Source organism: Micrasema longulum, unplaced genomic scaffold (genome assembly GCF_059751315.1).
Source record: "Micrasema longulum isolate JH-2025_06_02 unplaced genomic scaffold, ASM5975131v1 h1tg000807l, whole genome shotgun sequence".
NCBI classification, from domain to species: domain Eukaryota; kingdom Metazoa; phylum Arthropoda; class Insecta; order Trichoptera; family Brachycentridae; genus Micrasema; species Micrasema longulum.
In genome coordinates, this window is record NW_028277999.1 from 1 (window position 1) to 17,951 (window position 17,951).

At 32.3% G+C, this 17,951-nt stretch overlaps 1 protein-coding gene across 1 annotated transcript; it reads left to right on the forward strand.

Moving 5' to 3' along the window:
• The first annotated feature begins 582 nt into the window (after positions 1 to 582).
• LOC148278933 (serine/threonine-protein kinase NIM1) lies at positions 583 to 17,863 on the forward strand. Its single transcript, XM_088230687.1, has 7 exons — positions 583 to 703; positions 6,748 to 6,847; positions 8,833 to 8,944; positions 10,103 to 10,259; positions 12,967 to 13,075; positions 14,270 to 14,512; positions 15,881 to 17,863. Exons 1-7 carry the CDS (start codon positions 632 to 634, stop codon positions 16,681 to 16,683), a joined length of 1,596 nt encoding a protein of 531 aa, XP_088086813.1. The 5' UTR covers positions 583 to 631; the 3' UTR covers positions 16,684 to 17,863.
• Positions 17,864 to 17,951: the final 88 nt, after the last annotated feature.

Genomic DNA, 17,951 nt, shown 5'->3' on the forward strand with positions numbered 1-17,951 from the left:
TAGGGGTATATTATGCAATTATGCAAAGCCTTCCAAACATACCTCACGTGACGGTATCACAATCTTTCTTAACACAGAATGTGTATAAGAGATTTACGATCCAGAAGTTTAAGCAATCTATTCTGTATTTTATCTAGTTGTGATATATAAATAGTAAATCGAGGATTCCAAACAACAGATGCAAACTCAAGATGGCTGCGAACGTATGCATTATAAACGATTTTGAGGGATGCGGTTGTTTTGAATGGTTGAGTGGTGCGTATAATAAAGCCCAGATTTCTGTAAGATTTATTGAAAGACGCCTGAATATGGGAATCAAATAAGAGTTTTTCATCCATAATCACACCTAAATCTCTCAGCTCGTTTTTCCGGACAAGACAATTACCGTTAATTTCATAGTTGAAAATAAAAAATATAAAACCTTTTCAAGATCAAATGTAAAAGCAAATCAAAGTCGCATTTTACGAATATCCGTCGTTGTTCTACGATCACGATGAAATGTTTAACTAGTTTTTGAAATTCTTATAATTAAAACTATACATTTATTTGAAATATTTTATAACAATGTATTTCGTCAAAAAAGGTATACTAATTCATTATTTTTATTTTCTTGTTTTCAGCTCCAATAAGTATGCCAGTGCAGAAAAGCCAATATGAGCAGCTTTTGTATAATCTACAGCATGACACAAGATGGCTCCACGAGGTATATATTATTTACTGCTTCAAACATTTAAAATATAAAAATCTATTTTTAAAAAAAATAAACATTTACATTATTTTATTAACATTTTTTTTTGCACCGCAATACCCAGGCTTGAGAAAAATCACATTTAATTTTTTGTGTTCTCTCCGGGAATCGAACCCGGAACCTCCCGTGTGTGTCTCCCGTGTGTGTCCCGTGTGTGAGTCAAGCATCTTGACCACTACACCACGGAGGCCGCAATTATTATAATACAATTTCTCCTACAATTATTAAAATACAACACTATTGTAATTAAAAATTTGAGGGGACAACATATTTTTTGAAACGGCCCTTTAGTAATCAAACATGATGAATATTTCAATTATTTAGTATAGGAAAAAATTACCATTTTGAAATAAGCCCAAAATACACAAATTATTTTTTTCGGGCCTGAGCTTGGAAAAAATCCGCGAGTTCTGAGGGGCGTTACTAGGAATACCTCGGATAAAATGTTTTAAATACGACTTAAATAAAAAATAATGTCATGATTGCCTTATGGCATGTTTATAAAACTATTTCACAATGTTTCGAGTTTTCTGCGAAATGCATTTTTTTCAAGAAATACTGTTGCGAGAGTATGCCATACGACATAGCTCTCTTCTCGCTGCTACACGTTGAATAACACTGATCTAGTCAGGAAATCCGGTACTGGGAAGTTACAACGGGAAGTTAAGAGGGAAAATACATGTTAAATTTAACGCACGAAATCCGGATTTTTTTGGTTATCGCTGGAAATAAGCGACCAAATATTATGAAGCACACGTGTGAACTGACCATCGTATCAAATATTATTAAACTGTAGTGGTGAATTGTAATGTTAGCTGTTTACACGGGGGAAAACAAAAACAAATGTGAATTATTATTGAAAGAATTCGCAGAAAAATGTTTTACTTATTTTAGAATCATCCTAAACATTATGGGGTTAACATTTACGCAAAAAATGAAATCATTATGACGATTAATAAAAAAATGTTAAAAGGAATGTGCTCCTGGGGGACCCAGATACCCTTATTGGGCCCAAACTTGTATAAAGGCTCGAACGAGTTAAATGTACAGAAAGTTAGATTAATAAATAAATTTATTTAAATATTTTATTTTAAAAATCAATTGGGTATTTACTGTTATTAAAAGCTTTACCTTAAAATAATGTGATTATATTTTCTGATTTATATTTAAATTTTGTAGGTTTTTATTGCAATATTTCATAGTCCATCTGAAGTTGATCATGTTACCTTTACATAACAAATACATTGCCATAATATGCTTCATTGGGTGCGGATAATCGTTATATATATAATTCTTCTGTACGTGTGATATCACTGAACTTCTCCTAAACGGCTTGACCGATTTCCGTGCGGTTTTCAGCGAAATGTAGATCTTTGCGCTGTGCGTGTTCGTAGATATTAAAATTTCAATTAAATCTGTGAAAAAAAAAGTAAGAAGCAAAATCATTTTTTTCATCGACCTACCAGGGTTGCATTCGATGAGAATGCATATACAAAAAAATGGAAGGATGTTGTTTTTTTGTGTTTAAAAAAAGTTTGTTTTTGAATGTTTACAAACAACATTCGCTTTTTAAGGATTCCAATCAGATTCTTTCCTTACATTTCTTATAATTTCTTCCCATTTATTTTTTTTAATGGATTTGAATAATATTAAGTGACATTAAATACATTTTTGAAAATCGCATTCATGAATAAAGTGCTCTCCTGTTGGTGAGAATAGCCGAGTTTGACATTTGCAAAAATAATTCTATATTTAAAATGAATAATTTTATGTTTTGGAATTCAACCATAAACAAGTATCTAGGTACCTACTTAAATCCAATATTTGAATATTAATAATTTTTAGTTTTGGAATTCAATCATAAACAAGTACCTAGGTACCTACTTATCAATGAAAAGTCTTTTTCCAAGGTAATAGCAGGCAAACCAACGTCTGTCGGGTCCGCTAGTAGTATTATAAAGATGCTTTATTTATTTATTTTCTTTTATTCAGGAAACATACAGTACGGTAACATAGTTTTATATTTTACACATTTAGACTTAACACTAATGGACCAGTTAAGTTTCCATATTATATAATAATAATATTATGTAAGGTTATCAATGAATGTACAAAAAAGATAAGGAAAAAAAACATAAATGGAAGTTGTTTAAAAATTAAAATGAAAGTAAAAAAATGCTTTGTTTGACACGTCGTTTATTTTTAATTATAACCGGTAAATCAGCTGTGAATTTTTTGTAATAGTGAACACAGTATAAAGGGATTTACCTTGTCTTTATTATCAATATTGTATTAATCGACATATCAGTCATTAATATTGCCACCAATTCGGCAATCAAAGTTATCAGAATAAAATACGTGTTTATGTAATCAATCGCTGCAGCATTTACCAAGTCTAGAATTTCAAAATACACAATAGCACAGTATCCGAAATTGATATTTAATATGAGGGTGATTGACATCCATGTCAACACACCTACGGGGAAATGTCACAGGATTTCCTCCAATTGTGTTAAAAACTTTACATCAAAAACTGTTGATTCTCAAATATAAATCACACTGTTCGGTCAATTGATATTTTTCCGCCTCGTGGTGCATTGGTTAGCTCGTTTGTCGGCATGCAAGAGACCTTGGAGTCGATTCCTAACATGGTTGACATGAAATATTTATTTAAAAATGTGTTTCTACACTAGAATATTTCTTTGATGGGCGTGAACATAGGAGTATAAATGCAGAAGTATACCTTTTCGGGAAAACAAAATTACATTATTGTTAACCCAATGAGGAAGTTCAGTGTCTTTTTAAAAAAAAATATTTGTTGATAGACTATTAAACTAAGCCATTTTTTTTTTTTTTAATATATCGTATTATCAGCGTTATGATTTTTTAAAGTTTTGCATTTCTGAAATAACTCCGCATGTGACGCCAGAAGTTGTTCTCTTTTAGTTTTTCTGATTGGTTCGTTTACGGTAAGCCAACCGGATACCCTTCACAGCTTTCATATCATTGGTTGGTTCATATGAAACAGTGACGTCAATCAAAGTAGTGCCTTTTTATTGAAATATTTTTAATGATTTTTTTCGTACATTTTCAAGAAACTTTGCGCTATAATTTAATGCTCGAATTTTTTACCGTGCGCAAGAAAACATTTTTTGTATCCAATTTCCTGTAGGGCTGAAGTTCCTCGTTATTTAGCCACAAAACTCATATTTTGCAAAATGGGTTATTATTTACAGATCATTTCATTTTGTCACCACATTCAAGTTATTTGTACAGATAACAAAAATATTCAACATAATATACAACTTGAACCATTAAGGCTGGTAGTCTGGTAAAACGCACGCAAAATGAGAAAATCATATGATTTTGCCATTTTAAAACGAATGTTTTTTTTTAACCGCGCAGTAATAAAAAAATAAAAAAACATACATTAGATAAAAATAATATTTAAAAAATTTTTTTTTTTTTTGTTTTATGTAACTAAAATATAATTACTTTTAGACCGGCAGATTACGCCATTTCAAATTTAGACTAAACTTAGGTATCTGACGACTACGACTAAATATTAAACTCAAATTTGTTCTAATGATTTCATCATCATCATCATCATCATAATAAATTGATCATGAAAATGGCCGCAGCGAAATCTTATTATTTTGTTTTTAAAAAGAAATACAACCATTTTAATTCACATAAATTTTGTGTCATTTTCCTAAAGGAAATAAATTTCCACGTAAAATTATGCCTTCGCAATTGAAGTATAATGAATACGTAAGAAATTGACGATTATACAATGTTAATGGATATTTTTTTTTACTTGCTTCGTCTTGAAACGGTATATTTTTCGCATTTGGTGGCAAATCGTACGATTCAAATGACCGACTACAGCCTTTAATATGGGATAGAAATGAGTCAACTTATCCTGCTAGAACTAACTTATACTATTTGTGCCACTCAATGAATGATAGAAATGAGTACTTATATTACTGAGGCCATCTTGTACTACTCGTATTTGTGCCACTGCAAATATTACACAAACGCGCATATTTATTTTATTTTCATCATTGTTTTTAATAAAACAAGTTGTTTATTTATGTTTCAAGTAGTCTTATAAGTGTACTGTTAATTCTATTGATGCAGGCATAGAATTAAGAATAGTCCAGAAGGAGCGTAGAATCATATTTGAATACATCGGACTGTGTCCAAAAAAACCTCCACCTGTCCCCACTTTCGCCTCGCGCATGCGTGAAATCGCCGCGTAATGTTGCCAGATCGCAAAATATATAATCATAACACAAATATAAGATAAATTAATTTTTTTAAAAAGAAATTTGTTAATTTCTTTAGAAATTTATTGTACACGCGAAAACATTGATCGACACAACAGAGTAGAAAAGTATAGAGTCATTTAATAAGAGTAATTGAATTAATGAACTTTGAACTTAAAAAATTAAACAACTTTTATTTTACATAAAGCGGATATTTTTGTCATGTTAAATAATATTTTATGCCATTATGTTTTAGAGATAATATCGGTCAAATGTCCACCACGTCGTTGTTTAATCCGAGAGGTCCAATTTCCGTTAGTTCTCTCATTAGATGAGCAAAGTAGCGTAAAAAGTTTGACTACCCTGCCACCACTAACAAAATGTCCATTTTGTTTTCTTTGACAGATGGAAAAATAAATCAAATTTTAAGTAGTGCATTTACTAATTACACATGCATTTGCCACTTACACATGAAATGTGATCCCGCCATGTTTCTTTTTGATCCCAGCAGAATTTCTACTCTTTAAAACGGCACAACACGGCATAGTTGAATTCATATCGGAAGTTGTGTACCGAGCGACGTCTACAAAGAAACGAATGGTCAAAACGTAAAACTACTCCTAAAGGAGTAGTTTAGTCGCCTTCTGTTTGATGCGCGTATGCGGTTTCTGGACTATTCCTGACTCTTTGGATGCAGGCATGCAAAAGGAAAATTTTCTCACATGAACCGTAAAATTAACAAAAATGCAATTATACTGCATCGAAAATTTCACACTCCCTGTGACTGGACCTGAAGCGTATGACTGATCATCTTATCTTCATGTAACAAAAGTGATCATGATACGCTGTGATTACTGTACCAATGCAGCGCCCTATACGCCATTAGATAGTTAATTTTATTGTAGACTGAAACGGTGTGGTTATTTTTTATTATACCTATATTTTTTAGCCACTAACCCATGATACATAGTCTGCTGCTCTATGCCTGTTTTTTTCCGTTTTCTATAATTACTTTATAATAAAATCCACTTTCAAAATATAAACCTTGTACACATTTAAATAAGTAAGGTTGATAATTCTGTAACTGTTGTATAAAAAAGCACAAATAATTTATTTAAAAATATATATTTCAACATTTTTTAACACCGCAAGGGGCCCAATTATAGTGATGCATTGATTACAGCACATAACATCCGGGCTTGAGAAAAATCACATTAAACATTACAGTTGAACTCCAACTATCCAAATCAATTGAGACTGGACCCCATTCGCATAATCAAAATTTGGATAATTGATTTTTTTCCGAAAAATAGTCTATTTTAATCAATTACTGTATGTATGTTGGAAAATGAAAATTAATGATTGAAAATGAAAAATGAGTTTTTAATTTATTCAATAAAAAGGCAATACTTTTACATGTTAAGCGTAGTTACAAGTGCTGTAATATGTAGTCTGTACGTACCGTACTGTAAATGAATGTCATTGCTTGCTGTCCATCTCAGTCGAAGTAAGCCGTCTGACTGTCATCATCCGTTTTCAGAGAGCCAAGTCGTTATTTTGCGAACCGCAGTACGTTTCTGTTTTAATTTTGTTTTTCTGAAATTCTGAAAGCGATTCGGATAGTCGAAGTTTGGATAATTGGAGTTCTACTGTATCATTATTATTTCTGTGTTCTATTATTTCATCTTAAACAACATTGGTGGTGATATAATGATTCTCTTTAATTTTCAGCTGTCTCTGGGAAAGAGAGTGGGTCACTACAGAATTTCGGGCGATATTGGAAGTGGGAATTTCTCCCATGTTAAACTGGCTGTCCACCAGCTCACTAGAGGTAAAATGTCACGTTAATACATACTGTGTCTTATGTACTACACAAGTAATAAATTTGAAAAAAATGGTCAAATTGGGTCGATAACAACGTCAAATATTTAAAAAATCCACACATTGCAAAAACAAAATTTTAAGCGTTAATGAATGATTAAGAGAAAACGTGGTCTGGCTTTTTTTAATACAAATGTATTGCCGTGTTTTCTCCCTGGATATGGCACTAGAGCAGTGATCTTTTTGCACATTATAGATATTTACCATTGGCGTGTCTCTATTATTTTGTTTTTTTGATAAATTGTTTCCAAAAACACATAAAATAATTTTATCTACGGTAAACAAATATGATAAATAATTTTGAAAAACGGAAAAGGTACTGACATAGGAAAATTCATTTTGATACTTTCTAAAAAAAACGGGACAGCAAAACGTCAATTTTGTCAATTTTAGTTGTCAATCCGACGACGATGTGCAATTGTCTTTTTCGCGCAGTATCAGGGAAGAGTTTGCGAGAGAGCGACAGAAAGCAATGTCCAAATATGTATTCAATAAAATTTTCTAGCGCCGCGTGTCTTCTTAATTATGTTTTTTTTCTTTTTTAATGTTCTTTGTTGAAAAATATTCGAGATATTTAGAATTTGCATTTATTGCTTTCAACTAATAACATTTTATAACTAATTTAAGGCATGTTTTACATTTTCTATAATGTTTCCCTCGGCACGGGACACCCCAGTGAGGGAACATTATTTTGTACAAAAAAAAGAATACAAACAATGTAAAAGTATAAATAAATAAATTAATGCTCCTTTCACAGTCAGTGCACCCTCTGTGTATATAATAAATTTGTTTCTATAACTCTAATTTTCCCAATTTTAAAGGTGATAGGGTATGTTAGCTCATTAGCTTGTTAGTCGACCGGCAGAACCAAATCCGATCAAACCCCTACACCGGCCATTCTATAAACTTATACATTAAACATATTCGCTGTCTGCTCTATTTTTGGACTTTGAACTCACGTAACACAAGAGGTAAATATCACATACTACGAATACCGATAAAATTATATGAAATGGATTTAGAAAAACTAATTGTCGGCCTCGTGGTGTAGTGGTCAGCGCGTTTGCCTACCACGCAAGAGGTCTCGGGTTCGATTCCTGACATGGTTGACATGAAATATTTATTTAAAAAGGTTTTTTACTCTAGAATATATTATAGTACCTGGACTGGTACCTAAAGCGTAAGACTGATCATCTTAACTTCGTGTAACAAAAATGATCAAGATACACTGCGATCGGTGTACCAACGCAGTGCCCTATGCACCATTAGGTGCGGAAAAGGAATTATGATGATGATGAATTGTATTTTCAAAATCAGTATGGATATTGTGGAGAAATGTTTTCATTCAAAACTTAAAAAAAATAAATTAAATATGTTTCTACAAAAACGCGACATGTTTACCCTTGATAATTGTGATGCCAAGATTCGTGACAATATTCTATTTCAATTTGAATGTTCACAAACAATGTTCGACTACACGAATCGTGACGTATTAGGAGCGTGGCCAATGCAATGGACCGTTTTCGGCAGAATTCAAAATTATCAATTTTAAAAAAATTATGCTACTAATGAATAGGAATTTGTTTTTTTGCTTTTTTTGACAGTATTTCATAGACCCTTATTAACTTTTAAAAGTTTAAAAAAAAACCGTGATCTTTCCCTATTGCTCTAAATTCTTTGCCATAAAAACAGCACAACACACGAAACAAACACAACATTACACCATTGCATATTTGTGTCAGCGTAAATCGTTGTACACATATTGTATCATATAATTTCCTATATGAAATCAATGACCTGAGATTTATTATCCAACAGTTTTTCTGTTGTTTGCTAATTAATTCTTCTATTTATCAAGAAATGTGAACATAACTATGTTTTGTCGAATTACATTATGATGTTTTGGTTTGTTGATTTGTGTGTGTTATTTTTCAGATAAGGTAGCAATTAAAATTATAGATAAGAGTAAATTAGACAGCAAGACGCGGAAAATGTTGGCTCGGGAAATTGCCACTATGGAAGCGGTTCATCATCCAAATATTATCAGGTAATTAATTAGTCTTAAAAATTCCATTTCTATTTTGTCATTCATCGTGATATGAGAGCTTTCTCGTGTCTTCCATTCAGACTCATCTTACACCTTCAAAATTACTTCGAACAAAAGCATTTTAAACGTTGTTTTAGTATGAAATAATTAATATCGAAATATTCTTGGCACTTTGAATAAATTTCATCATTATGTTATCTTTTATCATTGTTACTATATTGAGCTGGATACAATTTTTGAATCGGGTTGTGGTTTCGTGGCTAGTGTTGCGGATTCACGGATCATAGGTCCGAGGTTTGAATCCACTCTACCCCAACTTAATTCCCATTTTCTAATTGTGAGTTATTTACAACTCGTTGAAAATGGCCCCAAAATTCGAAATATTTAGGTAAATAATAAGAACGCAAATATTTCCCTTTCCTTATAATTACATATTTATATATATATATATAAACCTATTTTCTAGCATCTGAAATTAAGAAAATAAAAGAGTATTAAAATTTTCATAGCAGTAATTTTAAATGTCCTAAGAAACAGTGCAAATTTTTAACGAGAAAAACGAAAGTTTAAAAATAGTAGGTATAATATTTTCCACTGATAATATTATAATTCACAATTAAGTTAAGTGTTTTCTTGTATGTATATCTATTACTAAGCCTACTAGAGAAAATGCTTTAGCATTATTCAAATAATAATGCATTTTAAAAGCTACAATCCCTAGCTCTAAAAAAATATACGGAGTTATAATATCTTTCAAACATACATATGAATTATGTTATACCTCCTAAAATTTTGATTTTAAAACTAAAAATAGTGTTCTGGAGGTATAAATAAAATTACTTTGTTTTATGAACCACTTTTTTTACACAGGTGCGAAGGTTTTCACGGTCACTGTTATCAATATCATGTATCTTTTTTGCGTGATACCGTGTATGTTGGATTTGATCCGACGTTTCGGCTACCATTGCAGGAGCCATCTTCAGGGAAAACTGTGTGTTTTCACTTTTTTTATTGTCACAACCGACTAGTTTCGGCCACTACACGTTGCCCTTTTCAGAGTTATATAATAACAAAATATACATATGTAAAAGAAACGGTGAACAGTGGGTGTCGATAAGGAAAAATTGTAACTTTAAGTGTTTGTTTATTTCATTACAGGTTATTTGAAGTAGTGGAGACTTACAGTAAAATACATTTAGTAACGGAATATGCTCCCGATGGGGAGCTTTTCAATAAAATATCTATGGAAGGAAGACTGACTGAAAACGTTTCAAAAAAACTATTTTTACAAGTTGTTCACGCTGTTAAACACATGGTTTGTCCATTTAACTCATATATACAAATATAGGCATAATTATAAAAAAGTGAAAAATCACCGCAAACTATTGGGGAATTGAATAAGTTCTTGCTGTTTTTCGTTCGACGTCTCTCGGCTTCAATTTGTACGGCGCCCACTTTCCTTATGCTTTTAAACGTTTGTCAACTGTTTTGTGTGATCAACTATTAATGTATCTGCAAGTTCATTTTGCATCTGACATGGGTCTTCATCTAGTAATGCTTCCATTTCAAGCTTTTTCGTTGCGCCAGAGCCATAGAATTAAGAACAGTCCAGAAAAAATAGAAGGCGACTAAACTACTCTTAAAGGAGTAGTTTAACGTTTTGACTCATTAGTTTCTTTGTAGACGTCGCTCAGTACGCAACTTCCGATTTGAATTCAACTATGCCGTGTTGTGTCATTTAAAAGTGTAAAAACACTGCTGAGATCTTAAAGAAACAGGACGGGATCACATTTCATGTGTAATTAGCAAATGCATGTAAAGCAGCAAATGCATTACTTAAAAATTTAATTATTTTTCCATCTGTCAGATTGTCAATAAAACAAAATGGGCATTTTGTTAGTGTTGCCAGGGTAGTCAAATTTTTTACGCTACTTTGCTCATCTAATGAGAGAACTAACGGAAATTGGACCTCTCGGATTAAACAACGACGTGGTGGACATTTAACCAATATTATCTTTAAAACATAATGGCATCAAATACTATTTAACATGACATAAAAATATCCGCTTTATGTAAAATAAAATTTTTATTTAATTTTTTAAGTTCAAAGTTCATTAATTCAATTAATCTTATTAAATGACCCTATATTTTTCTACTCTGTTGTGTCAATCAATGTTTCCGCGTGTACAATAAATTTGTGTAATATTTGCAGTGGCACAAATACGAGTAGTACAATATGGCCTCAGTAGTATAAGTAGACTCATTACTTATCATATATTATTTAACATGACATAAAAATATTCGCTTTATGTAAAATAAAATTTGTTTCATTTCAAGTTCATTAATTAAATTACTCTTATTAAATGACCCTTTACTTATCTACTATGTTGTGTCAATCAATGTTTGCGCGTGTACAATAAGGTTTTAGAGAAATAAACAATTCCCTTTTTTTCAAATACTATATTATTAAAAATTATTTTATGTTTGTGTTATGTTATATTTTTCGCGATCTGGCAACATTACGCGGCGACTTCAAGCATGCGCGCGGTGAAAGTGGGGCAGAGTGGGGGGATTAGTGGACACATTACGATGTATTCAAATATGATTCTACGCACCTTCTGGACTATTCTTAATTCTATGGCCAGAGCGCCCTTTATCTTCAACTTCAAAATCATTAGTTTTGAAGCGTCAAAACCAATCTCTGGATGTTGTTTCCCACAGAGCATGGTCGCCGCAAGTCTCCACACGAATTATGTGTGCTACAGCGGCAGATAAAAAAAAGTAAGGTTGTAAAATTGTCAACAAATATTCCTTTTTTAGCACGAAATTCGACATGTTTAACACTATGAAAAAATTAAGTTGCCTTCTCTTAGGCAGAAAAACATATACTTTCGTTTCAAGCTGAATGGTGGAGGTTCACAATAAAGTTGGATGTAGTATTGCCCAATCTAGAAAACCTAAATTAACACCACCTGTCGGGAAACAGCGGAAGCTTATTCAAATGCCTATTACTTTGCCATAAAATGGTAAAAAATCACCACACAAATTGATTTGAAGTGACTACTTTGTTGTTCAGCATAATACATGGCATACCTACATCATTGTGAAAAAAGATGTATGATATTTACCAAATTGTGAAATAATAGTTTTCCAAAAAGTCCCGGACTTTCATAAACAATTTCAAGCATATGCATGATACGATAATCTTACTGTAAATAATTTTAAAACCCACATAATTAGTTAGAATTAACTAGATTTTTTATTATTGATAGTATGAATTGTTTGCATGCTTTTCAATCATAATGATTTGAGAAAATTTCCCTTTTTTTTTAAAACTCAATTTTCATTTTCATGTGTTAGAATCATAGAATTATAACGATCCAGAAACCGCATCAAACTGAAGCCGACTAAACTACTCATAAATTAGTCGTTTTAAGTTTTGGCCTTTACTTACTCTAAAGACGTCGCTTAGTACGCAACTTACTGCTGATTTAAATTCAATTATGCCGTGTTTTGTCGTTTTTAAGTGTCAACATACTACTGGCATTAAATGGGAATAGGTGGGATCCCATTTCATGTGTAAGCGAATTCACAAATAATATTATTCAAGAATTTGATTATAGCATCTGTCAGATTGCGAAATAAAACAAGATGGACTTTTGTTAGTATTGCCAGGGGTAGTAGAATTTTTTACCCGGCTTTTTACGTAATTAGCAAATGATTATTCAACAATTTTTTTTTCGTTTGCCTAATAAAAGTGCCTGTTTTTTTATAGTCCAGTCAGTAAAATATTTTTGTGCTAAAACATAACATAACACAAAATTATCTCATATTCCTGTATATTGTTCACGGTCTGGCAAAATTACGGGGCCAATTCATGAATGCAGTACGATGTATACAAACTTAGTTCTACGCGCCTTCTGGTATATTATAATTCTATGGTTCGAATATATTAATTTATGTCTGTATATTAATCTAGTAATGAATAAATTGACTGACCCATTGCCTTTGCTTACTTTCAGCATACCAAAGGATTTATTCACAGAGATATAAAAGCAGAAAATGTGTTTTATTCCTCCCCCACGGTGGTAAAGTTAGGTGATTTTGGATTCAGTACGCAACTGTTAAATGGTATGTATCATAATGAGGGCAGAGGTGGACACTCACACTAACAGAGATACACATCCATCAGTTTCTTATCATTATGAGACTCGGAGTTGCAGTAGCGATCTGATTTCCCGGCAAATGGTTAGAACTTCTTTAGCACAGAAACAATACTCCTACATAGAACAAAAGCTATATAATATAATACCTGAACCTTGGAAATGTTGTAAGAGTCACAAGCTAAAGAAGTTGCTGACTACTTTCCAGTAAAATTGGTCGCAGAGAGTCTGAGGGGTTCATGATGGCTGTTAAATGGCTAACACTTGTTCTTATTTCAATTGTAATTACATATTTGTTTTTAGTTTTTTATTGATTGAATTTTTAAAGATCTTCGTTCATTTTTAGTGTTTTTTTTTATTACATAATAACAAGGTTCCATCTGACACTGATACGATATTATTTAATACAATTTGTGAACCTTTTAAAAAAAATCATATTATATTACTGGATACAGTTGAAACTTTTAAAACTTCCTTATTCCGTGAACTCTTAAAAGACAGTGCTAAAAAATCCTTCTGAGGACGGTGCTGTAACTTCTTGTTACCTTAAGCAAAAAATGACATATTTTGAAAAACAAACAAAAAAAAATTGTATACATATAGACGGCGTCTATGTTCAAGGTGCATAGAAGGAATGTGGTAATGTGTGTTTGGATAAAAAATTGGCGTCTCGATATTCAGGAATATAATATATTTGTGGGTATTAAACAGCTAACTATTTAAACTAAACCGGACAGCGTAACAACACACTACCGCATTCCTTCCTTGCGCCTTGAACGTAGACCCCGACTACAGGTATACTGTTTTATAATAATCTATTTTCCACAATTTGTAAAAATAATCATATAATTTAGGTCTGTTAAATAATGAAGTTGTAGCAAACTACAACTTCATTTTTTTAAAAAATAATTGAGATTTGTCAAGTCTTATATTCAATGTAGACTCATGTGATATATATAGTTATATATCATAGTTAATATCCAGTAGACAGTGTTAGTGTGTGCAAAGAAATAAAGACTATTGCAAATGGAACTGATATCACTCCATAAATCATTTGTTTTGTTTAAACTCAAATCGTTTATTGGAACCGTGTTATTCCAAGGAATCGGCATCTAAATTTATTGAAAAAATATGTATCTCCACAATATGGTTTAATTTCTAGGGATGTGGCAGCCCCTCAACACATTCTGCGGGTCTCCGCCATACGCAGCTCCTGAGCTGTTTCGGGATGAGAGTTATTTCGGTCAATTGGTGGACGTGTGGGCGCTCGGCATCTTACTGTACTTCATGGTCACAGGTACCATGCCGTTCCGGGCACACAGTGTTGCCGCACTCAAAAACTTCATCCTAGAGGGGAAATACCAGATTCCGGGATACGTCAGCGATCCCTGTTGCTTCATTATAGGTATAAAAATTCATAATTTCACTAAAAAAAAAAATCAAAATAAGAATAATCATTGTGTTAAAGATCTGTTATAATTTCTGTTCTTTTTTTTCCTATGCCTGATATACATAATAGTCAAAGCCAAATTGTGAGTGTTCAGTCATTTCAAACCAATTGTGGTTTTATTTCAAATGCAAACAGTTATAAGGAAGTTCAGTAGTTTTATTAAATATTTTTTTATTAGTTAATAGACTATCAAACTATGCCAAAACAAATTATTTTTTATTTTTATGTATCGTTCTTATTCTTAGTGGTGGGAGTCAGTGCTATGCAAGCTCCTGACGTCACTGCGACCTATTTATGTATCGTACGATTATAATTATTTTATCATCGCTATGATTTTTAAGGTTTTGTAATTTTTAAATTACTCAGCCCGTGATGTCACTAGTTGCCGTTGGTAGTCCCGACTGGTGAGTTAGTTTCCCGGAAACCAGAAATCTTTCCAACGCTGTAGTTGATTGGTTGATTTTTTGATCAGCAAGAACTTGTTATGTAGTTCATTTATACAAAAAAATATTTTTTTTATGCATTTCTGCAAAAGTTCGCTGTACAATTCAATGCTCTAATTTTTATCGTATGTAAGAAAACCTTATCGGATTTTCCGTAGCACTGAACTTTCTCATTAAATAAAAATACAATGAGTTGCAAGTTTACAGGCGCCGCTGTGCAGTGATAGGCGCAGTTGGTTAAACGGCCAACTGTTAAACTGGCGTCGCGGGTTCGAGTTGCGAGAAAAAAATCCAACAAAGTTTTTTTCTCATTTGGTCTGGGTGTTGTGGTGTATTATTCATAACATCCTCCCATACTCTTTCTTTCTCACCTGCTGGCAAGCCTCTTGAATAGAGGCTTAGCGAGTTATTCCTTTAAAAATAAAAAATGGCAAGAAATAAAACTTGCTTTTTTAGTTTTTACTCAATTATGTATCATCAAAAAGCGATAAGTTTTAAATATTGACATAGGTAAATAACTTACTAACGACCACAGTATCATGCATTAAAAAATCAATATTTGATTTCCTCATCACAATCAATAAGTACATAATATCGTCGGTGATACTGCAATACTGCGTAACTATCAATTTTTAAAATAATTTTTAAATGGTAACCTAAAAACTGTTCTCTTAATTTATTATTTATATTTTTTATCAACCAAAAATACTGCTGTAGTTTGTTATTTAGAGTAAAAATAAAACGGTTCTTAATGCCTATAAGAAATTTATGCAGTAAACCATATTTTTTCAAATGAGGTTATGCGGTATTGCAGAATCTCTGACATTATATACATATTTTTGATGATTTAAATACTTTAATATGTATTATATTTTTTCAGAACATACATTAGTCCAAGCACCTAAGCAGCGGTTGACGATTGATGACATAATTGATTCCGAATGGTTTAAAGCTCCTCCTCCCGTTGCGCCTGATTTCAATCAGCGAAGAAAGAACTCTCTTTTGGTTCTGGCCACTAAGTTGAGGAGAGGATCTACACCGCTCTCCCCTAACAATAAGATTACCGACGAACAACTGGCTGCGAAGAATAACTTCAGAAAGTGTTCGACTACTCTCCCAGATCCGGCACTTAAAAACTTCAGCAGTCGGCAAAAGATCAACGGAGCCAACAATAATACAACTAACTCTATAATAACAATATCAGAAGGGAGAGAGACTAACGGAGATGTCAAAGCTCCACCGAAAGTAAAACAGAAACTAGCCAATACACCCAGAGGTCAATCGTTCGATGTGCAAATGTTGCCGTCTTCAAAACCAGCCGAAAACCTAAAGTGCGCAGATGGTACCCCCGTAGAGCAAGGAAGATTCATCATGTTACCAACATGCACTCACGATCTGACATTTCTCAATTCCCTCGAAGTCAAAACTAGAGAAAAACTTAATAACTACGGCATTACATCTAAAATGCTTTGCGACAGCATCGGACAGAACTCCAAGAGTGCCATCATCGGTATTTATAGAGTTGTGATGCATCGTGTTCTTACTGAAGAATACATCTGGGATAGTTTGAGCGATCCTAATAATTTGATCGGCAAGAAACGGATGGAGAATGGCAAAACCTCAGCGGAGGGCGATAAAAGAACCCTGAGGCAGAAAATATCCAGAACTTGCGTCATACTTTGAAGAAAAGTTGAAAAGATTGTTGGATTTTGAATTTTTGCAACTTTTTCTTGCTGAATTTTCTTCACTTTGAAGCGTTTCAGATTGAGAGTTTGAAAATGCGTGTCTTCATATTTCTACTCTTGTATCCTCTTTTAATGCCTTTATGATTAAAGGAATGCACTTGGGCATTCGGCTAAGGATAATTTGAAACAAAGAAATTCAAGCAGCTTGGACAGATGAAAAAAGATTTCTTGTGATGAGGTTTCGTATTAAAATAATCTCATATCGACGATGATTTCTCTCAACAGTAAAATTATACATAGCAGTTAGATGATGTATTAACCATGCGTAAAAATTATAATAGATTTTTTTCATGTTTTAAGTAGGATTACAAAAATATTTTTTTATTGACTGAAACTAATACCATTCCTAGAACTATTATTATATAAATTTTTATCGAGAGTATATTTTTTAAAGATTTGTAGTGATATTTAGTGAAAGACAGCTATTATATTTTACACAGCAATTTCGAAGACATTATGTATTGGTATCCTGTACTAAGAATTTAAATGTTAAGTTTGATTGAAATGACTTCATTTATAGAAATATAAAGGTGTTCAATGTTTAAAATTGTCTTTATGCACAGTATAATTTTTGTTGAGATTGGCGATATTAACTTTTTTGTTACTCTTGAGGAAATAATTTCTGTATTTTTACTAATTATTATACTATGTAGACGGTATGTATGTAGACTTACTAAGTTACCTATAAAATTGTAGATGTGTTAGAATATCATCATCACCATCATGCCCTTTTCACACCTTTGGTGCATTGGTACTCCAACTGCAGTGTATCTTAAATTATTTTTGGTGACACGAACGTAAGATGATCAGTCGTATGCTTCAGGTGCCAGTCTAGGGAATATGAAATATTCTGGTGTAAAAGTACCCTTTAAAATGAACATTTCTTGTCAACCATGTCGGGAATCGAAGCCGAGACCTCTTGCATGGTAGGCAAACGCGTTAACCATTCGACCATGAGGCCGACAAACCTTAGACTATTCGTGCTATATATTCTAGTGTAAAATTTCTAGTAGGGATATAAGGAAAAGAATTCTGTGATTGTTATAACTAAATATGTATTTTGTTAAACCAATAATAAAACATTTAATGAAATGAACATTAAAAATATGTTTAGCAAAGTATTTCTTATAATTTTCTCAAAAGATTTAGTGGAAATCAAAATAAAATTTCATTAAAATGAACATTTTTGCGGGGTTTTATATTTTA

Coding starts and splice junctions, on each gene's coding strand:
- LOC148278933 (XM_088230687.1), top strand. CDS start 632: ATGCCAGTGCAGAAAAGCCAATATGAGCAGCTTTTGTATAATCTACAG. Junction 10,260..12,966: donor TTCACGCTGTTAAACACATG/GTTTGTCCATTT, acceptor GCTTACTTTCAG/CATACCAAAGGATTTATTCA. Junction 14,513..15,880: donor TCCCTGTTGCTTCATTATAG/GTATAAAAATTC, acceptor ATATTTTTTCAG/AACATACATTAGTCCAAGCA.